Source organism: Paroedura picta, chromosome 5 (assembly GCF_049243985.1).
Source record: "Paroedura picta isolate Pp20150507F chromosome 5, Ppicta_v3.0, whole genome shotgun sequence".
NCBI lineage: Eukaryota > Metazoa > Chordata > Lepidosauria > Squamata > Gekkonidae > Paroedura > Paroedura picta.
In genome coordinates this window covers 32,193,733-32,217,542 of record NC_135373.1, presented here as the reverse complement: position 1 = coordinate 32,217,542, position 23,810 = coordinate 32,193,733, and the positions used below count along the sequence as shown (strand labels likewise).

The window sequence follows — 23,810 nt, the reverse complement described above, 5'->3', positions numbered from 1 at the left end:
TCATTATCCATGCTAAATACAAACTGTAGCACGGGACTCATTTCAATTTTTGGGCCACGTGTCATTTCCCCCCCCCCCCTCTTTGTATACATCACGTGTGCAGGATTAATATCGTCCTAGTTTTGTGGTGCTAAATTTAACATTGGGCAGCCCGGGGGAGAGAACCTCCATTTGGATTCAGAACTAGACACTGAAAAGTTCTTACTGAAACGTTCAAATTCAGTAATTTCATGCTGGAGCTACAAACCTCCAGGTTGGGCTTGGAGTTCTCCCCAAATTGCAGCTGATCTCCAGACTGCTGAGATCACTTCCTCTGGGGCAAATGGCAGCTTGGGAGGGCACCATGCCCCTCCTCAGCACCCTCCTTTTGAAGTTCCCATGATGCCTTTGGGGAGATTATCTTTTGTGGTTTATCTGATTTTCATATAGCCAATTTGGCGTAGTGGTTAGGAGTGCAGACTTCTAATCTGGCATGCCAGGTTCGATTCTGCGCTCCCCCACATGCAGCCAGCTGGGTGACCTTGGGCTCACCACAGCACTGATAAAGCTGTTCTGACCAAGCAGTGATATCAGGGCTCTCTCAGCCTCACCCACCACACAGGGTGTCTGTTGTGGGGAGAGGAAAAGAAGGCGACTATAAGCCGCTTTGAGACTCCTTTGGGTAGAGAAAAGTGGCATATAAGAACCAACTCTTCTTCTTCTTCTTCTTCTTCTTCTTCTTCTTCTTCTTCTTCTTCTTCTTCTTCTTAACACCTTCATATTCTTGCCCCTTGTTTACACTATTTTTCCTATGTACCTGAGTTTGTATGCATGTGTATGGATGCATATGTATATTCCGGTGCAACCCTATGCTCCTGTCTAGGCTGGAGATATTGTGGCTCAGTGGGAGACCATCTGTTTAGCATGCAGAAGGTTCCAGGTGAAAGGTAATGCGAAAGACCTCTGCCAGAGCCCCTGCACATCTCCAAGTGAATACTAACCTTGACAGGCCCGGAGTCCGACTCCATGGGAGGCGGCTGCATGCTTTCAATGGACAGACTTCAATGCACAGTTTGAATCTATGAAAAAGCTTACTGAAATATTGATCCAAGGAGAAGAAGAATACCGGAGTCCTGTGGCATCTTAAAGACGTCACTTTTATTCCAGCAAATGCTGTCATGAGTCAGAGCTCAACTTCGTTAGGTGCATAACAATTAGTTGTGTATCAGATGAAGGGAGTGCCGACTCTCCAAAGGTTATCCTGAAGTGCATTCTGTCACAATGCCACCTTGAACAGTTACATTCACTACACATCCGCTGGATTTAGAAGAGTGTTAACTCAGACTGATACTGATTCTACAGAGGACCCAGATTGAGGTCCAAGGTAGGATCAGAGCGGGCAATGCAATTGATCCAACATGCTGCTAGATTTCCATCTCGGGATCCAGTCAGTTTAAATCTAAACTGACAAATAGCGGGAAGAACCACTGTTTGTGTGTGTTGTTGGGCCTCTTGAGGGGTTTCTTGGTTAAGAGCTGACTGAACCCCCAATTCTTTTAAACCCATGGATTTAACAATGCTGTTGAGTCTTCAAGATACCACAGGACTTGTGTTTTATTATCTGAACCAGAATCTTACTCTTTTGAGCCCACAGACTTCTTTTAAGAGTATGCAACCATATTTCGGATGGCACTGTTTGGTGCCACTTCTAAAAGGATGTGGACAGAATTGAGAGGGTGCTAAGGTTGACCTGGGAACTGAGCCCTATAAGGAAAGGAACTTGGGCATTTTCAGCCTGGAGGAGGTGGAGAGGGGACGATTGCTTTCTTGAAGGGTTTGAACGGTTGTCACTTGGAGAAGGGCATGGAACAGTTCTTGTTGGCAGCAGAAGACAGGACCCACAGTAATGTAGAACAGTACTGGCTAGATATGAGAGGGGGAAATGTTGCAGTCAGAAAAGTTCAGCAGGGGAATCTGCTGCCTAAGGAGGTGGTGAGCTCCCCCTCACTGACAGTCTTCAAGCAGTTACTTATTGGATGCTTTAGGCTGATCCTGCATTGAGCAATTGGACTAGATATCCCGTATGACCTCTTTTTTTCTCAATGATGATTCTATTATTCTTTTTTTTAATTCTGTTGCTACAGGCTTAACACGGCTACTCATCTAAAGAAACCCACGGATTGTTAATTTTGTTTTGTTCCAGCAGAGTTGTCTGTTTTGTAAGTTGAGGGCGACACTAAGCAGTTCTACTCAGAATTCAATTCAGGTCTATTCTCCTAGAAAAGTGCTTGTAGGCAGAGTATTTATTTATTTATTACATTTGTATACCACCCTTCCCTAAGGCTCAGGGCGGTTCACATTGACCATACACAGAATATATCAAACTCATTGATAATGAATGAAAGTTCCATTAAATGTTACAGTAACAATAACAATAGAGAGGAAATAACATTCTAACATAGTAAACAATCTAACAGACCCATGATTGGTCAGATCCGTCTCATGGGTTCAAGGGAGGGAGGTTCGGGGGCCCAGTAGGTGTTGTTTAATTTTGGTCGACCTCAACCAATTGCCTGGTGGAGGAGCTCCCTATTGCAGGTCCTGCAGAACTGTTTTAGTTCCATTAGGGCCCTGATCTCCTCTGGGAGCTCATTCCACCATGTGGGGGCCAGAACAGAGAAGGCTTTGGCCCTGGTTGAGGTCAAGTGAACTTCCTTGGGACCAGGGATCACTAGCTAGTTGGAGGTTGCAGAGCAGAGCTCTTTGAGGAGTGTAGGCAGGGAGGCAGTCCTTCAGGTACACTGGGCGCAGACCACATATGGCCTTGAAGGTAATTCCCAAAACCTTAAGCCTGATCCGGAATTCAACTGGTAGCCAGTGCAGTTGTTGGAGGACAGGCCGGATGTGGGACCTCCATGGTGTTGCTGTGAGGACCCTGGCTCCCACATTCTGAACGAGTTGCAGTTTCTGGATCAAAGTTAAGGGTAGAGCAAATTGGAGAAGTATAGCCTAGAGGTGACCGTTGCATGGATCACTGTGGTTAGGTGTTCCTGGGCAAAGTAGGGTGCTAGGAGTTTGGCTTGGTGAAGTTGGTAGGCCAGCTGTGTTACTCTTGTGACCTGGGCCTCCATTGAGAGGTAAGCCTTCAGAATCATACCCAAATTCCTCGCGGAGTGAGCCATCGATAGCTGCACACTGACCAGGTTGGGCAAACTTCCTCACTTGGACCCTTCCGGCCCAGCCACAGGACCTCCATCTTTGATGGACTGAGCTTCAGTATAACTGAAGTAAATAAATACATAACAAATAAGAAAGATTTATTCTTGAATCAAATGACAGGAGCTTTCATTTACAAAAGTTTATGCTGGAATACATCTGTCAGTTCTAAAATTCCTCTAGACTCTTGTGTTCTTATTTATGGCAGATAACGGATACCCGTCTGGGATTATGATCATGGCATGTGTAAAATCTGATGGGGTTTACTCTAGGAAAAGTGTTTTTAGGATGGCATTGATTTTTTTTCTCCTCCTTAGCTGGTGGGCTTGAGAAAGATCTCAAATCGCAGGACTCAATCCACACAGGAACCTACTAAGTGCCAGGGAAATAGCATAGAACAAAGGTTGAGCCCAGTGACACCTTTAAGACCGACCAAGTTCAATTCTGGGTACCGCTTCAGACCAACGTGGCTACCCACAGGAACCCACACAAATAGCGTGCAAGCTTTCCGTGCTCCAAGAACTCTTCTTCAGGCTGGAGGCTACCAAGACAAAAATGTTAAAATAACACTAGGAGATGCCGCAAAATCCTATCACCGTCTCCTTCTGCTCAGAGGCAAGGCCGCTGCTGGCCTCCCAGCTGCTTTTGTTTTATTCCGCTTTTCCAGTTGACCAAAAAGGTCACCAACCCCATTACACTCCACGGGACAGGACAGGGGGTTACAAATGCCACCGTTCCTGACACCGCTTGGCCAAAGGCGAATTCTAACGAATCTTTCCCTTCCTCAGCCGTCCTTGGGGGACAATGCTCAGCCGCGCCACGAGGAAGAGAAAACGCAGGCGGAGAAGGCGCTCTTCGGGGGCGAGGCGGCGGGCTGTTCCCCGCCGGGCTGGGAGGAGGGAGCCTTGGCGGCGGCGGCGGCGGCGCTCTCGCCCCGCCAGCGCCTGGGCCCTTTCTCTTCCCGCTCTTGCTGACAGGCCGGGCTCCCCGGCGCGTCCTCAAGCGGCAGGGGGCGGCGCTGGGCCGGCCCAGGCGAGGCGAGAGGCGAGGCGAGGCTGGGCCAAGCAGGCGAGCAGGCGGGCTCCTTGTCTCTCTCTCTCTCGCTCTCCGTTCCTCCTCACTGCGCTTCGGAACATGGCGGCGGCAATAACGGAGTGAGCGGGGGCGCCTCGGCGGCCGCAGGTGAGCCGGGAAGAGGCAGGCAGGCAGGCGGGCGGGCGCGGGAAGCGGCGGCGGCGGCTCCCTCGCGGGCCCCAAGCCGGGTAGGCCAACGCCGGCAGGAGGGGCGAGAGAGCCGGCCGCCGGCCTGGGTCCGTCCCGCCTTTGGGGAGCCGCCGTGGCGGAGTGACAGAGACCCGGCCCGCGCCGCCTTCGCCTTCTCCTTCTCCTCCTGCTGCTGCTGGTGCTGCGGGCCCGGCGCGTGGGGCCTGCGCGTGTCATTGTGGCAGCGGGCGCCCCTTGGCCTTGCCCACCTTCCTCTGCCGACGGCGCTGTTGTTGTTGTTGTTGTTGTTGTTGTTGTTACGGATGCGCCTCCCGTTGGCCTCTGCTCTTCGCCTCCTTCGTTCCCCCCCACTTTCCCCCTCCTTGCCCTCAGGCCCGTAGGGTCGGCGGGGCCCGTAGCACCCGAGCCAGGTTAAGGATTTGCAGGACCCAGGACAGGACAGTTTGGGTGCAAGCAGCCAGACTAGGGGCAGAGGGGTCCCCCACGGTGGACAGGGGTGCTACTCTGAGTGTCCTTAAAGAGGGGAAGGGGAGGGGGAAGAGAGGCTATGGCCCTGACTTATGGGGGGGGGGAGGCGTTGTGCAGGGCCCCTGGAAGTGCGGGGCCCACAGCACGTGCTACATGGGTCAACCGGCCCTGCCTCTGGAGCATCTTCTTGCAGGATCCTATAGTGCCGTGCAGTCCTGTGCAGGGTGGATCCAAGCTTACTAAGCAGGAGGGTAGAAACCGAAGCCCACAGGCGACTTCAAGCCCAGGGAGATTTATTGCCCTGTGAGCCTTTGCCAGTCGGGGCTCAGTTTCATCTTGACTCCTGGGCTTGGGGTATGTTTTGTTTTATTTTGCTGCTGGACGGGAGCACGTGTTACATAACGCGCTTCAGAGTGCTTTGAAGAAGTAGAGTTTCCTGTTCCCCACAGGAAAATCCAGCTGCAAAAAGCACTTTGAACTCCAGGAGAGTGGCCTTGTGAGTTTAAGGCAAAATTAAAAGTCTATGGGCAGGGGCTACCTTACTAGACAGTGTGATGTCGTGGTTAGTGTTTGGTGTAGCATCTGGGAGGCCCAGGGTCAAATCCCCCCCTTCTCCATGGATGTCTGCTGGTACACTTTGGGTCAGTCCCATTTTCTCAGCCTTGCCTTCCTCACAGGGTTATTGTAAGGATGACATGGAGGAGCAGTGAATAATGTAAGCCACTTTGGGTCCCTATTGGGAAGAAAGCTGGGGTAGAAATGAAGTAAATAAGTTGGTCACGTTTATTCTTACACTTCAAGCTCTGATATTCAAAGTTTATGCAGGAATAATTTCTTCTAGTCTTTAAGATGACACCAGAGTCATGTTTTAATTCTGATTGACATGGATGCCCACATCTGGAATTTTCATGGTGTGTGTAGGATTGTACTACGAATCCAGCATCCTGTTTCGAATGTGGATGCCTCCTGGAATCTACCAGCAGGGCAGACATAAAAAGGTAAAGGTATCCCCTGTGCAAGCACCGGGTCATGTCTGACCCTTGGGGTGACGCCCTCTACATTTCTCTCTGCTGTTACTCCCCAGTCGCCAACAGTAGGATGTAAAGACTTCCAGTGACTCCCCTGCTGTTTGCCTTCAGTAGCTAATGTTCAGATGTATGCTGCCTTTGAGCATGGATGTTCTGTTCTGGCTCCTAGCTACAAATATATAAAATATTTTTAAATACTAAACAGGATGAATACATTATGCACTTGTTCAGTATTAGGGAGGAGGGAAGTTGTATGAAGTCATTTTGGAAATAGTTCCTGTACAAATACAGGGGTATTAAAAGTGGTCTTATTTCAGAAAGGTTTGGGGACCTTTCGGGTCTAACCAAATCCACCGTGTGGTGGCCATGAGTTCTGTCAGTTAGTGCATTTCTTTGATATTTTTATTATGTTTGAGTCCAGTGGCACGTTTAAGTTTTATTCAAGGTATAAGCTTTCATGTGCAGACACACAAAAGCTCAGATTTTAAATAAAACTTGGCTGATCTCAAAGGTGCCACTGGACTCAGACTTTGTTCGGCTGCTTCAGACCAACACGGCTACCAGCTTGAATCTATATTAATTATGTGTTATGTTTATATCCCAGCTATCACTCACCATGGAGCTCCAGTCAGCGTACACAGAAAAACAATCCCACGTACATAGCTTTTTAGATTCAGCCGATTTGCTGAATCTGTTGCCTGTCAGTTTCATTCGGCGACCCTGAACTCTAGCGTAATAAGAAAACAGAAGAAAAATAGCTTCTGCCCTCTTTCTTCATATCCTGCATAATTTTGTAAACTTCTGCTCTGTGTCTCTCCCCATTTTTTCCATTGTTCCCCTCCCCCCAAAACTGCAAAGCTTTAGGCTTTCCTTCTGTACATCTCCTTCCCTCAAACACTGAGTGCTGGGGGGAAAGGCCTTCTTCCTAAGAAGTCTGATTTTACAAAATAGTAAGACAAACAACTGCCAAAGATGTACATTTCAGGCTAGTTTCCTCCCCTCATCCCATTTTACAGTTCATAGTGTTTTATGTTATGATTAATCTTTCTTATTTATTATGTTGCATTATCATCTGTCCGGTTGGCTTACATTTTTGAAATGACAGACTGGACAGTGGCAGGTGGATGTAAGTTGGCTTGCATATTTTTTTTCCCTTTCCAAAAGTGGCGTCTTTATTATTGGTTAAAAAAAAGTGCAAACTGCCGGGTTTGTTTCTTGACTGCAGTTCTGGTGACACCACCAGTTGCTCCTCAGCGTCTGGTACCCCTTGATCACAAACCTGCTGCACAGATGCATGCTTCCCCTGAACTTAAGAGGCTTAATCCTAGGATCAGTTTGCAGGATTTTAGAAAACAGCATACCTTTTATTGTATCCAGTTCATACTGAATATTAAAGTTACAAGGAATCATGCCAGAGGAGAGGGGGACAATTTGGGAAATATCCCCTTGCAAGATTTTCTTAGCTCTCCATGTTTTCTGCAGGGTAACTTCTTCCCGCATCCTTATTTTCAACATTCTGTCCCTTCTGGAGCATCGGGCTTAGATTCCTTTCCTTGTCAGTAGGTGGCCTCCCTGTGCTGCTTTTGTCATCCACATTGGAGCCAGTCAGTTTACTAATAGATGCTAGACTGCTGCCTGGTCTCTTGCGTTTGCATATACAATATAGTGTTGGCTTTCAGTTTGTGTATACCTGTTTTCTCATGGTTTTGAAAACCTAATGGGCAAGCATTAGGGCCAACAAGAGCTGGAGTATGTTCAGTTAAATTTTAAGAGGTTGATTTCTTGGACCAGTACTTCATAAATTCAGGTGGGGAATCATGTTGGTAGCCATGTTGGTCTGAAGCAATACAACAAAGGTTGTGAGCGCAGTGGCACCTTTAAGACCAACACACTTTAATTCCAAGTCTGGAGCATGTCCAGAGGAGGGCAACAAAGATGGTGAGGGATTTGGAGACCAAGACGTATGAAGAAAGGTTGGGGGAGCTTGGTCTGTTTAGCCTGGAGAGGAGACGACTGAGAGGGGATCTGATAACCATCTTTGAGTATTTAAAAGGGTGCCATATAGAGTATGGAGCAGAGTTGTTCTCTCTTGCCCCAGAAGGACGGACCAGAACCAATGGGATGAAATTAATTCAAAAGACATTCCGTCTCAACATCCGGAAGAAGTTCCTGACAGTTAGAGCGGTTTCTCAGTGGAACAGGCTTCCTCGGGAGGTGGTGGGTTCTCCATCTTCGGATATTTTTAAACAGAGGCTGGATAGCCATCTGACTGATTCTGTGAAGGTTCAAGGGGGTAGCAGGTTACAGTCTATGAGCAATAGGGTTGTGAGTGTCCTGCATAGTGCAGGGGGTTGGACTAGATGACCCAGGAGACCCCTTCCAACTCTATTATTCTATGATTCTTTGATTCTATATTGTGTGCATGCACACAGAAGTTTATACTCAGAGTTAAACTGTGTTGGTCTTAAAGGTGCTGCTGCACTCAAAGCTTGGTTCTAGTACTTAATAAGTTTAATTTTATTTATTTAACTTGTTTCCCCAAAAGGAAACCATGCATTTTATTCACACAATTCTCTCACAGATTTTCTTTTAAGGGGGTTCATTCTTTTTAACTTTAAGAACACTCCCCTGCTGTCCCCTTTCTCAGAGTTCTGTGTCAATCCTGTGGATAAAATGCACTGCTTCCTTTTGGGAAAACAAGTCGAAGTTTCGTTTCTAAATCAGGTTGAAGCAAGCAGGGTATGCTTTCCGAATGTAAGGGTTTAGGGCAAATTGAACAATGTTAAACCCAGCCAGCAAGAAGGTTGATAACTGGAATTCACACTGTGGAAGTTAGTTTAAACCATTGCTTTTGTACTTGATGTATATTGTGGATTTTAACACCTCTTTGGTGCTTCTTGATTATTTATTAAGCAATAAACTCCCGTATCTTGTCTTGATTGTCAGGTGTTAACAACAGTGACCTCTCCACAGACAGATTTTGACTTCAGGTGTTCGTTGGGGGAGTTTGGAAAGGACCAGCCATCTGAATGAAGCAGGTGGATACTGCTGGCTTTCATTTGCTAGCATGATTCTAGTCAGTGTTGGAGCAGCAACTGTGAGCTTGGAGCTTTGCACAAGACGAGACGATAAGTCCCTGCCCCGAGTAGATTACAATCTAAAACTTGATATCGGACAGAAGGCGTAACAAAAAGAAACGGAAGTGGGCATAAATAGCAAGAATATGTTAAAAAGTAATTTCAGCCGGGACTACGGGTGCCAGTCCAGTTGGAGTTTATTACGGTCGTCGACTAAATTAAAAAAACAAAAACGCATTACTTAAAGCTCAATCATAGAATAAAATCTGGGTTGCAACATTAAGAAAAATATTAGTAACTAGTAAAAAAGCCCATCGTATCAAGAAGACAATGGGCGCTAGCAGGCGGGGACCAGAGCGAGGGGCAGGCGAGGGACAGAGCAAGGGACAGGCTACCTGAAAGAGGAGGCGGGTGGCGGCTCCTCGGCGTCTCGTGGTTTTTGGCGGGGAGTCCCAGGCGTGGTGCGCTGGGCTGCGGCGGCTCCTCTGCGCTTTTTTGATCTTCTGCGGCTGGGGTGGGTGGGTTCTTTCTGCTGCTTCTCGGAGGCGCGCCGGCTGGAAGCGCACTGGGTTTTTTTTTCTTTCTGCAGGTTCTGGGGCAGTGGTCCCCAACCTTTATTAGGCTGGGGACCGGCAGGGCATCAGGCCGCGCCCGCCACGCCCACGCTTCGGGCCGCGCCCGTGGGCCGCACCCACGGATCGGGCTGCGCAGGCACGGCCTGGCCCTGATTCCCTCTCGGCGGCTGGAGTCTTGCTGGAGTCTCGGTGGCTGGAGTCTTGCCTCGGCTGGAGTCTTGCTGGAGTCTCGGCGGCTGGAGGTTCTCGGCGGCTGGAGTCTTGCCGGGGGCTCCCTCAGGGGCCGGCCTGACGTGGCGAGAGGCGCTTCACGCCTCTCACCGCGTCAGGCCGGGAGCAACTGCGAGCCGTGTTGCGCGCGGCTCGCAGTTACTGGGGCTGGGAATCAGAGGGACCAATCGGCAGGCGTTTCGCGCCTGCCAATTGATCCCTCTGATTGTCTGTCATGAGGAAGGGTCCAATCCGGACCCTTCCTCATCCCGGACACATCCCGCCCCAGAACCCCTTACTGTTTTATTTAGTCCGTGGCGCCCGCGGCGCCACGGGCGGTGTACAGATTTGATAAATTTACATAAAATATATCGCCAAATGTTTAAGATTAATTTGTCGCAATCCTGTTTTCCCTGAGCTCTTTTCTGATTCGATAGGCTAGCCATCCAAATTTGACAAGCTTTCATGTCAGCTGTTGATTTTTATCAGCTAACACCGTGGTCCTCAACCTTCCTAATGCCGCGACCCTTTAATAGACTCCGCATGTTGTGGTGACCCCCAACCATAAAGTTATGCAAGGGTTCTTTCACAGAAATTAAACCTAAACTGACCAATGGCGTGAAGATCCATTGTTCATGATTGTATATCAATTGGTTTTTTCCCCCAGGGTTTCTCAGTTCAGTTCTGCCTCTTGTCCCACTATGCCAATCTCGCACTTTTCCACTGCTCCAGACAGATGAATGCTCTATCTCGATCTACCTTGCAAGGCTGTTGTGTGGATGGCGCTCTCCCAGCCAAGCTGCTTGCCCTGCTGCAACCCCTGTGAAAGGGTCTACCACCCCCAGGTTGAGAACCACTGAGTCAGACATGACCCGGTGCTTGCGCAGGGGATACCTTTACCTTTTACCGTTACCTTATAGACAATGCAGCGTTGGTTTCGGTACACCACAGATGCATCACATAGCCAGAAAGAGAGAAAGTAGCCATCAACCTATGTAAATAAGATTGGGTCATATGTTTCCCGGGAGATAGGGAAGAAATGTTGTCTATCTTAAAAAGTTTAGGAGCAAACTACACATAACTGTGGCTTGGTTGCAGGCATTTGTTTGTGTTTTACATTATGCGCAGTTTTGGGCAGCTATGTTTTTGGAGGAAGGAAGAAGCACACAAGACAGGGTATTGAAATCCTTCCCCTCCCCCCCAAACTCATTTCTCTTCCACACCCCACTGCTAACCAGTCCTTCCAGATGTATATTTAGGAGCATAAATACCTACAGTGGAACCTCTTTGAGGAGGAACAATGGGGGGCTTTACGCACCGGGATCTTTGTTGCAAATTGGTCACTGAATGAAAAATCGCCATTTAAAATAGTGGAATTCGTCGTTATGCATACCTGCCTTTGTAGTGGAATCCAGTTGCGTTTTGTAGCGTTTCCCACAGCTTCCGGTCTCGGCAGAAAAGGAAGCGCTATTGCCAAGCTCGTCCCGCCCCTGGCCGTCAAGCAGCCAATGGGCAGCCGTTAGCATGCTCCCAAACAGCCCCTTTCCCTTTAAGAAAGGTTTTTAAAAAAAAAAACACAGACCCATAGCAACGAATCTGGGTAGATTCGTTGCAACGGAGAGACCCATCCAGCTGCCTAATGTGAGCTGTCGTTTGATCGTATGATCGTTGCCACGCTGCCTCGAGTGATAAAAAAAAATCCCCCCCCCTCACGGGCCCGATTTTCGGCTGAATTAATGTGTAAAAAATAAAGGGACTTTATTTCAGCAAGCGGGCTTTTATGTGGTTTGTGCTTAGTGACTAAAGGTGAAGGACTGAAGCCAGGGAAGCCTCTAAACAGAAAGAGGCTCGCTGGTGCGTTTATCCCCGCTTGCTCGGAGAAAAAAAAATGGCGATCGCTTCGCCGGAAGTTTGGAGGACAGGCTCAGGAGGAGGGACTTTGAAGAAACCGCAACAATGTTAACGCACAGGTCTTTATCGCTAGTGTTGCAGATTGTTTGCAAGAGTGTAGCGCTTTCCGGAGGGTGAATCCACTTTTTGGGATTCCCCTGAAAGCGCTACAACGAAGCGCTTTTTGCTGATCGGTTTCAGGAGTGTTGCAGATTGTCTACGACGTCGTGCGTTATGGCAAATCAATAGCGTTTCCAATTGGCAACCATTGTGCGATTTTGAAGCCGTGCAAAAAGCCCCTAGATTCTCTGGCCTACTTAGCACAGTACAGGAAGTAACAAATAGAGGGGTCAATTGAGGCACAGCAGTAGAAAAAGCATCCTACCTAGTAGAGAATTCAACTGTAGGACAGTCCGCTCCATAAAGGTGTGGAATAGCCATAGAGATTTCCTCAACAGTGTTATTTATCTGTGGTTTATTATCCAGGGGGAGAGGGGGAGTGGCTTTTAGTGTCGGCTATGTGGAAGCGGATTCCAGTTATTCATTATAAGATTTAAAAACAGCTTCCTTTGTTCCAGCGGTGCATGCTTTCAGAACCGTGTTCACATGCGTGTTTCGCAGCATTGAACCAGAGCTGAACTTGAGATGACCTCATGGATCCACATCAACCCTGTGTGTGATAACAATGACAAATGCAGAGGGGCAGCTGTGTTAGTCAAGTGGTGCCCTAAAGACTTTCGAATGCCGTTAGTTTCTAAGGTGCCACTGGGTTTTTACTTTGATGATACAACTGCAGCAGCTTGCAAGAGTCCATCCCACAGGACTTTGTGCTAGCCTGCCTGTTTCTAGCGTGCCAAAACTCCGGTTCCGTGGCATCTTAAAGATAAACCAGCATTTATTCCAGCATGCTTTAGGACGCTTTGGGCTGATCCTGCGTTGAGCAGGGGGTTGGACTAGATGGCCTGTATGGCCCCTTCCAACTCTATGATTCTATGATGAGTGTTTATGAATTATGGTTCACTTCCTCACATGAAATGAACACAAGATCAGTTGTTCCTGTCTTGACTCTTTGTGGTCCATGGAGTGTCACAAGCAAAAAAGAAAGAGATAACTCATGCCCAGTAAAATCAGAGTCCAGTAGCACCTTTAAGACTAACAAAGATTTATTCAAGGCGTGAGCTTTCAAGTGCAAGCACTCTTCGTCAGACTAAGCACTTGAATCTATAACTCATGCCGTTATCAATCCTTTACTCATGGCTGTTATGTACCACCTGGGCAAGGGGCTATTTGCGAGGCCATATGTTAATATAGTGGAGAGATCAGTCCAGGGCCCATTCTGTGCTTGTTGGACAATGCACTTTCAATGCACTTCAGAAAAAGATTTTCCTGTTCCACACAGGAAGGTCCAGCCACAAAAGCACAGTGAAAGTGCATTATCCAGTGTGTGCAGAATGGGCCCTCAGATCCTTCTCCTACTTAAAAAGTTTACAGAAGTTTGAAGGAGCTCTTTGGACTTGGAAGATACACATCAGGCTGTGTATTCTCCATCACCAATTCCTCCTCTAACTTAGGGTCACAGTCTGCCCCCTTTTGCAAACTATGGGCTTATACCTACACATCATCCTATGCTGTCAGTATGTACCCGTATGTGAGGACAGTGTAAATGTTTAACCCACTGTCTGCTTGCAGACTGTTTGTGCGCACATATACACACACATATAAAACATGATTTTCTTGCTAACCTCAGCTGTCCTTCATAGCACATCCCTCCTGTCACAAGCTTTCCTGCTGCCATGTGAAACACCTTACTTGAAAACAGGGGAAGGAGTATTTTTCACCTTTGAAAATGACAGAACCACTTTTGTTTAATCACCCGCTAAATCCCCTCTCCTAGAGTGGATGAGAATGCACCTGTGAGATGGTTTCCCTAATTGAGAGCACTTCCAAGCCCCCTTGATCTTAAGCATGCACAGAAATCAGTGGTTATACAGAGTGCGGAACTTTATCTTCTAATTTGGTTGTAGTCAGTTGGGGGGGGGTGGCTGGGCATGTGTGCTGCAAGTCAAGCCCACTGAGCGCTAAGCACTGTGTGGGGCATAAGGCGAGGGGAGCAGGTATGTGGGGCTCAAACCACGGATGGTGCAGAATGCAACAGCCAGAGTTCTTACAGGAACACCTTGGAGGGCCCATCTCCGGCCCATGCTCCAACAGCTGCACTGGGTGCCAGTTGACTAACGGATCAGGCTTAAAGTTTTGGTAATCACCTTCAAGACCTTTCATGGTCTGGGCCCTGCGTACCTGAGAAACCATCTCTCTATCTGTGGCCCCCAGAGAGCACTACACTCCGCCAGCATCAACAAGCTGGTGATCCCTGACCCCAGGGAAGCTCTTTTGACCTTGGCCAGAGCCAGGGATTTCTCTGTCCTGGCCCCCACCAGGTGGAATGAGCTCCCAGATGACATCAGAGCCCTGCCGGAGCTAAAACAATTCCACAGGGCCTGGAAAAAGGAGCTCCTCCACCAGGCTTTGTCGAGGCAAATGAATCTGCCACCAACCAGAGCCAGAGGTCCCTCCCACCATCCCCTTCACCCACAAAAGAAGAGCAAAACCCACAGTGCAGTAAAACTGAATGAAATTCTCATTGTTGAATGTTAAACTGGATCGGCTATACCAAGATGTCCTGTACTGTATCGCATTATAAGTTACTGTTGTTTGTTCTATTTGTTCTCACTGTTAAAAATGCTATATATTCGGATCAAAATGCGATATTGTACTCCATGAGGGAGGTTAGTACATAAATATAATAACATCAATAAAATAAGTAATCTGAGTGAACAGGCACAGTTTCCACAAGCTGTTGAATAGGGGAACACGGTAAAGATGTTTTTCTTCATTCCAGATTGAGATACAATCTTAAAACCTATTGTTTATACACGTAGAGGAAAGGCAGTAGATTGTCTTTTGAACTCCTTACCTTTAAGCCTGAGTCGTTTATATAACTGGATTTGCTTTCCAGGAAAGACTGTTAGGATTGGGCTACAATTCTCCCATTTTTTCCCAACAGGACCAATGAAAGTGGTCATCATTGAAATAGAACAAGGCTGATTCTGCAGTTATTGTTTATTCCATTGTGGGTCCTGTTGAATTCAGATTGATTTGAATTTGGATCTTCTTCTATCACCCCCCCCCCACCCCATTGAAACAGAAAAGTGTTCTGCATGTGATTAGGAGGATGGGGAGGATTGGAGACAGCAGAGGAGGGGGAATAAATCCCAGAGACAAATCTCTGCTGAGAGAAGTTAGAGCTTCCCCTTTAAGGGAAGCCTTGCAGCCTGGGAACGAGGAAGCCTTTGAACTGGCGCCCTGGTCAATCTGGGCTTTTCTACAGTGTAGGAGGCTCACCAGCAAGTTAGTTTGGGAAAAGCAGAGAGCTACACGCTTTCTCATGCTGATTTTTCAGATAGCGAGGATTATATCCACTCCAGGATATTGCGGGGGAAAGGTAGGGTCACTCTGGATCAATCCTGCTTGTTGCAGAGGGAAAATTTAAATCAGCCAAAATCAGAATGGAAGTTGCATTCAGTGTAGACAGCAGGGATTGAATCGACCTGGGATTGGAATAAAAACTCGGTGCAGATTCAGCCCAGGATAACTTAAATTCAGCTCATACACTGTCTTTGAGGCTGGTGTCTGCCAGTGGTTAGATACTGTGAATTCCTCCAAAATGCTGGTTCCTCTTGTAAATCTGCTTTTGTCCCTGTGTCCAAATGAGTAATCCAGAGTTCCCCCCCTCCCACTTCCATGATCTGTTTTTCCCCCGATTTCTTAATCCCACCGCTGTGACTTTGCAACTCTGTGTGGCTGTTAACGGTCTTCTCCCATTCAAAACCCTGCGCCACGCTGCTCCGCTACGGAAATAACTGACGCCGTGCCAGGAACTGCATGAGGCTCCGACTCCTTTACGATAACAGTATCTTGGGAGCTGTTCCAATTCATGAGTTGCTGGAACAGCTCGCTCTTCTCCTGTGGAGCAAGTTAAGATCAGACATAGAGCAGCGCTTCCTATGAATGTATTTTTGAGGCCTGGTATTTATGGAGGTGATTTTTGCCTGCGCTTGTGCTGATCGTTGGTGCAGGAAGCAAGCCGTCCTGGTACTGGCTCATTAATGTAGGAGCGCTGTCCTTGGTCTCTCACTAGCAGTCTTTGATGTTAAGTCCTTGCCCTTCGAATGGCCTGGCAGGAAGAGATAAACCAAGAGCGTCTTCCTTTCTTCTTCCCTTGCAGTTACTCCCAGTTTTCCCTCCTGTCTTGGAAAATAAATCTTGCTCCTCCTCTCTTTTATTCACCAGCGAGTACCTTTAGCTTGCCTTTCACATGACTTCAGCTTCTGGACTATTGAGCCAAGAGATTCTTAACAGGAGTGGAATGTGTGTCCTCTGCTTTCAGGCGCATGAGTTAGCTCAGTACCTTTCTCAGCTGTATGCTTGGAGTTCTTGGCCCCCTTGTGCCATTCCAGACATCCCCACCCCTGCTTTGTTTTGCAGTTTTGGGAGGGAGCCAGTAGTCACGAAGGAGATTGATGCTCTGTGTTTATGTATTTAAAAAAGAAAGAAACGGGCCACCCTCCCTGCTTAACATGGGACTGGTAGACAGAAGGAAGTAGTTTTCAAGCTGGCAATGTCAAAAACTTTATTCAAACAATATAAGCAGAACGAGTTCCTAGGTACAAGAGCCTCGTTTTCATTTTAACTTCATCAGTGAACTTTTTCAATATAATGTAGTATTTTAAAAAGTTGATTTCTACAAGGATACCAACAAGGTAACCTTCCTCTAGGGCAGGGTTAATCAACCCGTGGTCCTCCAGATGTCCATGGACTACAACTCCCATGAGCCCCTGCCAGCATTTGCTGGCAGGGGCTCGTGGGAATTGTAGTCCATGGACATCTGGAGGATCACAGGTTGACTACCCCTGCTCTAGGGAATCTTATGAGTAACCCTTAAGACTTATGAGTGACCCATAAGACATATCTTCGGCTGACGGGTCGTCTCTGCTTCTACTATTTAACACGTGACTGGGGCAGGCACATGGATAGTGGCCCATAATCTTATGAGTGACCCATAAGATTCCCTAGAGGAAGGTTACCTTGTTGAACCATTGGTATTAGTAGACCCATTGCTGTGAAATAATTTTGTTAGTATCCTTGTAGAAATCAACTTTTAAGAAATATACTGAAAAAGTTCACTGATGAAGTTAAAACGAAAATGAGGCTGTTGTACCTAGGAACTCGTTCTGCTTATATTTGCTTATATTGTTTGAATAAAGTTTTTGCCATTGCAAGATTGAAAACCACTTTCTTCTGCCTACATATCTTCGGCTGATGGGTCATCTCTGCCTCTACTATTTAACATGTGATTGGGGCAGGCAGGATAGATGGAGGTGGCTTCCTGGTCTCATCTAGCAGGGCCTTAAGGCTGAGGTGTTAATGTGCATTTGTTTGAGCATCAGTCTCCTTGAATTTGGAGCGACTTATTTCCTCAAAAGATAAATGGGATCAGGTTACAAATATTCATCGTGACCATGCCAGAGAGAGGTGGGAAGGGACACTGAAATATTTTGCAACCTGGTTTCTAATTTGGGTCAGTTTATTTTTCTCCTCCCACATACCTCTCAGGTCGCGTTGGCTGTCGGTCAGTAGCCAGGCTGGGAAAAGAAACAGTCGGGCTCCCACGTATCACAGCCTGGCATGTGCTGTTCTTCTGATCTGTCCTCTCGCCAACCTCAGCTGTAAATCTGATGAATTCGCTGTGGTGTTAGAGAAACAGAGTCCCGTTTTGGCAATTAAAAGCAGTGAAATTGTTGAAACCAGTAGACTGTCAGTGCAGTCCTAGATGTTTTGCATCCTAGATGTTTTACACTCATGGGCGTCAATACGCTTGGTGGTCGTGGGGACACGCTGCCTAATAGCAGCCCACTTACAGCAGCCCCTCATGGGGGTTTCAAGGTGGTTTGCCACTGCTTACCTCTGCAGAGTGACACTGGGCTTCCTTGGAGAGCCAGCTTGGTGTAGTGGTTAGGAGTGCAGACTTCTAATCTGGCAAGCCGGGTTTGATTCCCCGCTCCCCCACATGCAGCCAGCTGGGTAACCTTAGGCTCGCCACAGCACTGATAAAGCTGTTCTGACCAAGCAGGAATATCAGGGCTCTTTCAGCTTCACCCACCTCAATGTTCGCAGAATAGGCCCTGGACTAGACATGCTTTGTTTCTGAGATCTTTGTGAACTTGGCTTGCCTGGGCCATCCACATGAGGTCACTGACGTAGAAGGCTGTACCCCTTCTAAGGGATATGCTGTGTGTTTGTTAGCAGGCTAACTCCTTAGCGGTTTTACAGGACAGGCCGTTTATGTTTTAATCACAGACTCTGACAGCTCATTAAAAATCAAGACAATTTAGGTCCCCTTTCTGTCAGTCCTAAATCAAAAAGGGGAAAAAAAAACTTGGAAGCGGCATTGCCTTGTGAATTCTCAGAAACAAGGAGGCACATTAGAGTTGTGTGGTTTGATTAAAAAAAACTGTTTAATTTTTTCCCCCAGAAAACACCTGCATTTGAGGCACAAATTATGTTTTGTTTGCATTTTATAGCTGATATTTGATACTGAGTGTCGAATCAGAGGGCACTTCCTGTGTGGTATTTCTGTAACATTCTTCTTTTGCCTCCTCTCAGGATCTTTGTATTTATCCCCCTCCCTTTCTTTTTCTTTTGGTCCCGTCCCCCCAGTTAACCTAAGCCGGTTCCAGGGTGAGGACCTGTGATCAGCAATATAATGCGGAAGCCAAGCCCTCAGAAAGGTAAGCATGACTATTCAGTTGAAGGAAAGATCTTGAAAAACTTTTCCTTTAATTGTGTTGGTAAATCAGGATTTTTGTGAGGAGCCGTGGTTAAGTGTCAGAATGCCTGCCTTTCATGCAAAAGGGTTCAATTTAAGGAAGGGCCTTTCTTCGCCCAGGATCCTGCTGCTACCGGTCAAACACTGTGCTGGATAGATCAGCCCCATGGCTGTTATAAGGCAATTCTTTATACACTCAATACATACGCGGTGGAACTTGATACTTTTTCTTTTCTTTTTTTGAGATTGTGGCCTGCGTTTAGATCTTGGTCCCCTTGCTTAGAAAGCCACTTCCAGTCTGCAGAAATTGGAACATTTTTAATTGAGTTCATTTGCTTTCCCCTTTTTTATCAGTGGGTCCATATTTAAGTGTTGTTCAGCATTTCTCTGTCTCAAACGCACCTGGGGCCATTATAGCCAGAACAGAATTCCATGCTGCAGGGGGGTATACGTGCACCCACTTTGGGGGTCCTGCCTCCACATGGCCTCAAATAAGGAGAGGAGGGTGTGTGTGTGTGTGTGTGTGTGTAGGATCATCTCTGTCATCACCACTGGGTAATGGTGGAAAGTGCCATCAAGTTGCAGCCAACTTAGGATGACCCCTTTAGGTTTTCAAGGCAAGAGATGTTCAGAGGTAGTTTGCCACTGCCTGCATCTGCACATTAATCCCAAAAGCCTTTGGTGGCCTTCCATCCAAATACTGACCAGGACTGACCCATTTAGCTTCCCAGATCTTACACAATTGCCCTGGCCTGGGCTATCCAGGTTAGGACACCCACTACCTAGTCCAGCCTTTCTCAACTTTTTTACCATTAAGAAACCTCTGAAACATCCTTAAGACATCAAGAAACCCCAAAAGTGGCGCGATCATGCAGAATGTGGTTGGGAAGCAGAGCTGTGTACACACTCATCCGGGGCCCCTCCCCTCCTCACCCCCTCCAGGCCTATCACTGGCCATTGGGGGGGGGGTCAACATGACCATATATGGTCATATCATCCAATAAATGTTTGACACGTTTTTAAAAATACATTAAAAATTAATTAACTCCCACCCATTTGGGAAGCTCCTCCAGGGCTGTCAAAGAAATCCAGAGTTTCATGGAAACCCTGGTTGAGAAAGCCTGACTGAATCCCTTTTTAAAAGCGATATGGAAAACGTTCAAGGGCTTTTCCAATCCTTTTTGTGCTGAGCTGCACCGCAGCATCACAGCATGGTTTGGTGGGGAAAGGGAGGGTTTCAGGGACGGCAATCCATCAAAACTGCCATTGAGAATGTGCTTTTGCCCAGCAGAAAGGGGTAGGAAGCAAGAAGTGGGGCAGCTGCAGTGAGATCTACAGGAATGGGGTGGTGCCATGAGGTTTTTGTGCCCCCACGTAGATGCGGCCTGTGTTCCACCCTAAAGCTCCTTGTGCGCAGATATTGGCATAGGAACGATTACGAAGAAGATGCAGTTACCTAGACCACATTGTTCAGCAAGAGGTCACGTCTTGGCCCCCATCGTTTGCTGTCTCCCTCCGCTGGCTGTGAGCAAATTAATTTTCGGGTGCATAATTATTTTGAAGAGGAGCCTTGCTCGCAGTTCTGTGAACTAGCGAGGCCGAAGCCGAAAGAAGCTCAAGGAACCCTACGCTGCCACTTTGGCACCATCTGCTTATGCGCTCAACATGGTGAAAGCCAGCGCGATGCCGGCAGATGCCTCCTTCCCTCTTAATGAGGCATGAAGCTGACAACCGGCCTACCTCTTGGCACTTTCCCCTAGTGGACGTCGTCTTTCAGCCCACCACAAGGCAACTGCGATTTCAGGCCAGGGAAACAGTCTGTACAGCCTGCATTCAACATGCCACAAGAACGGGGCTTCTGAGTTAAGGTGCTTTTTCATGGTTTCCTTCCCCCTTTAACATCCCCCCGCTGTCTTTGGACATTCAATTAGTGGTTTTCCTCCCCCAAAGCAAGGGCAGGAATCTCAGTAAAGAAGACAATCTGTTTATCACTCTTTATTTACATTCCCCATGCGAAGCGTAAGGGTTATTCTTATGAGACATTTCCCTGTGTTTGTTTTCTTCCTCCACCACCTCTTGCTCATCCCAGGGAGCATCGGCCTCCCTCTAGAACCTTTAACAGAAGAAAATTAAATGGAGGAAAGTAGAGGTCCACAGGAGGCTACTGAGAGGCAGCCAGAGAGCCTGATAAGGAAGGGGGAACTTGATTGGTCAGCGATGTGGTGGTCTCAGCCTCAGCCGACTCCCTCCCGCCCTTGGATTTCAAGCTTGTCCTCCTTTACTTGGAAGAGCAGATCCTCTAACCCAGGGGTAGTCAAACTGCAGCCCTCCAGATGTCCATGGACTACAATTCCCAGAAGCCCCTGCCAGCATTCGCTGGCAGGGGCTTCTGGGAATTGTGGTCCATGGACATCTGGAGGGCCACAGTTTGACTACCCCTGCTCTAACCGTTGCTGCCACGGAGACTCCTAGTGTTATAAACACCGTCTGCCATATGCCCTGACCCCAGCATCTGTGCCTGTAAGGCGGGCGGGTTCCGTCTCATCGCAGATGGGCTTCTTAGAAAGCAATTGAAGATACTATTATCATTTCACTGTAATTGACATCCGTGTTCACGGAGTTTCCGCAGGCTCCTAGCCTTTTGTCACCTGTTTAATGTCGTCATTGAAAAAGTGGGGGCTCTCGCTTTTAAAAATTAATACTGGCCGCTAATACGGTTTCTCCTGCTGAGAGTCAGGTAATTGGTTGCTTGAATTAATCGGCATTTGAACACTGTGCCGTTCTCCTGGTGGAGGAGGGGGACTTTTGACATTGCTGGCACGTCTTCTTCATCTTTGGTTGGGGTCCCCCTCAAAAAATGTTATTTTTGACTAGGGGCCAAGCTTGTTGCATTCAGGAATACAATGGTCGTTTGATGGGGGGGGGGGAACTCTGCAGATGGCCTCTCCTTCCCCCCAGGACCTGGAAAGGCTGCAGGCTGGAGGTCTCTGGCAGCAAACTCACTGGCAGGGGCAGCTCTCATCCAGCAGGAAACCGCAGCCTCCGATCCTCAGAGGGAAGTGGAAGGAGGAGGGGGTGGTCAAGGGTGGGGGACGGAAGGTGATTGGCTGGCCGCTGATCAGACAGGCAAGCCGGTTGGAGGAGGAGACACTCAGGACAGCCGCCCTGAGTGGGTGTTGAGCGCTGAGTGGCACTTAAGTCATGAGACATGCTCCTCCTCCAAGCCCTTACTAGAAATATTAAGTGGAACAGATAAGAGATAGAGCCTCCCCAATATATAGTAATTAATTTCCGGCAGGCTTTCAGCTACTCTAGAGGATATCACCCAGATGCTGTCTCACCCTCCTAGCTAATGTATCATTCAAACAGTAGCAGGGGAAGTGATTTATGGAAACATTGGCCGGTTTTCCTTGGCATAGTCCTGCAATCAAGGGTAGAAAGAGAGCCATCTTGATTGCTCTGACCATGCTGGTCCTGAAGACCCTTGGCGGGGGGGATCACAGGCTTATTTAATGCATTTATATCCCTTAGTCTCTTGGCTGGGAACTGGTTCTCATGACTAGTAACTGAAGATCCCCAGTAAAAACAAACAAAGACCAACTTTTAAAATACAAAAACTTGGGACAAACTAATTAAGCAATTTGAATCAGCAGCAAGGATGCATGGCTACTAATGTGGTGAACCTCCCGATACAGGAATCTGAGTAACACACACAATACCTTTATTGGCATAAAGCAGATTAGCAAAATGAACAGAGTCAGGATACATCAAGCAGTTTAAGTTTACAGGAATCGTAAAGCATTGGATGTCAGCACTAGGAGGGAGTATCAGGGGAACACCTTGGCTTCTGTGCCCTCTTTCACCTACCAGGGCAGCTTTGTGAAACAGTATACTGGACCATAAGTATGATCTTACGGAGCTCTTCCATCAGGTCTATGGTTGAGGCCAGTGCAGCAAGGAGGATCTGTATGGCCCCCCTTCCAGGATAGAGCTATGTGAATGGTGGCTGCGGATTACATTTGCCCCCCTCTTCTCACCTTGCTCTATGAGGTTTTTATTGGGGGAATGGATAGGGTTTCAAATTGTTTTTTTCTGCCATCTTTCTCTTTTTTTTGGATTGTGATTACTGGATCTGTGTGATTTTATGCCTGGGGTTTGAATGGGGGTTTTATGGGGGATTTTATTCAGACTATTGTAACCTGCCATGAGCCACTTGGGAGTGGCGGGTAATAAACTGAAATAATAAGAATAAGAATAAGAATAAGAATAATATAATTTAGTAGGGCTGCAATTATGCCATGAATGGCAAAGAACTCTTCTTTTTTTTTTTTTTTAAGAAAAATGAACTGGTTTTCAATGAAGTCCTACAATTATAAAAGGTCTGTATGACTGGACTGTGGGATCAGAAGTAGACTCTTGTTCCCTGAAATGATATTTTTAAGCACATGTCCTGAATTGAGAATAGGCCATCCAAAGCTTGTATAGACTCCTATCCCAGCTACTTTTTCACACTTTTTGGAGAATGTGTGAAGCGGACAAGAAAAACAGACCAAAGCCTACTGTATAGGGCCAGGAGGCTTCAATATGAGCACTAGATGCATGTTAAGTATTTCCATTCCAAAGCCGGAGCTGAGGAGAGAGGAAGGGCAAGCAAGCATCCCTAGGGGAAGGCACACCATTTCTGCACTGTGATTTTAATTTTAACTCTTTTCTCCCACCCCACCCCCTTCCCTTCCCTTTGTGAAATATACAGGAATGCTGCCATGTAAATATCAGAAATGATTCTTGGAATCCCTTTTTGCCTGTTAAGAATATTCATCCCCCTTCTCTCTCCTGCTTCTTCGCTGCTTAGAGGAAAGGGATGGATAAAAGTAAGTGCAGATGCTACTTGCTCGGGTGTTTCCCCTGTTTTCAAGAAGCGAGGGTTGAGAGTCTGGGCATGAAATCTGGGGTTTAAAAAATGGAATGCCTTTCCTGTCATTTAATATTTCCTGCAGAAACAAAATGGAATAGTCTGAGTGTAACTTTATTGCGCTAATGAATAATGGTGGGTTTCTGTGACTCTCCCAGAATGTCCGGAAGCAGATTTAAGAAGTCCATTATGCCAGTGGACCCCAACCTTTTTTGGGCTGGGGACCGGGGGGGGAGGCGTGGGCGCTGGTGGGCACAAATGCACAGGCACAGCAGCTCCGCATTTGCGCCCACCGGCGCCCGCGCCTCCCCCCTACTGCAGCCCGGTACCGAGGGCTTCACAGCC

General features: G+C 47.5%; 1 protein-coding gene across 3 annotated transcripts in view; it reads left to right on the top strand.

Moving 5' to 3' along the window:
- The first annotated feature begins 4,054 nt into the window (after positions 1-4,054).
- Positions 4,055-23,810, top strand: part of SCMH1 (Scm polycomb group protein homolog 1) — a 56,318-nt gene continuing 36,562 nt past the window's right edge. Inside the window, exons 1-3 of one of the 3 annotated variants that reach the window (XM_077337126.1) lie at positions 4,055-4,377; positions 18,445-18,515; positions 23,307-23,424. In XM_077337126.1, the coding sequence (XP_077193241.1) occupies positions 23,415-23,424 (10 nt within the window). In that variant the 5' untranslated portion in view covers positions 4,055-4,377; positions 18,445-18,515; positions 23,307-23,414. Of the gene's footprint in view, positions 4,378-18,390; positions 18,516-23,306; positions 23,425-23,810 lie in introns of all 3 variants that reach the window. The other 2 variants (XM_077337123.1, XM_077337125.1) reach the window with 2 other exon arrangements.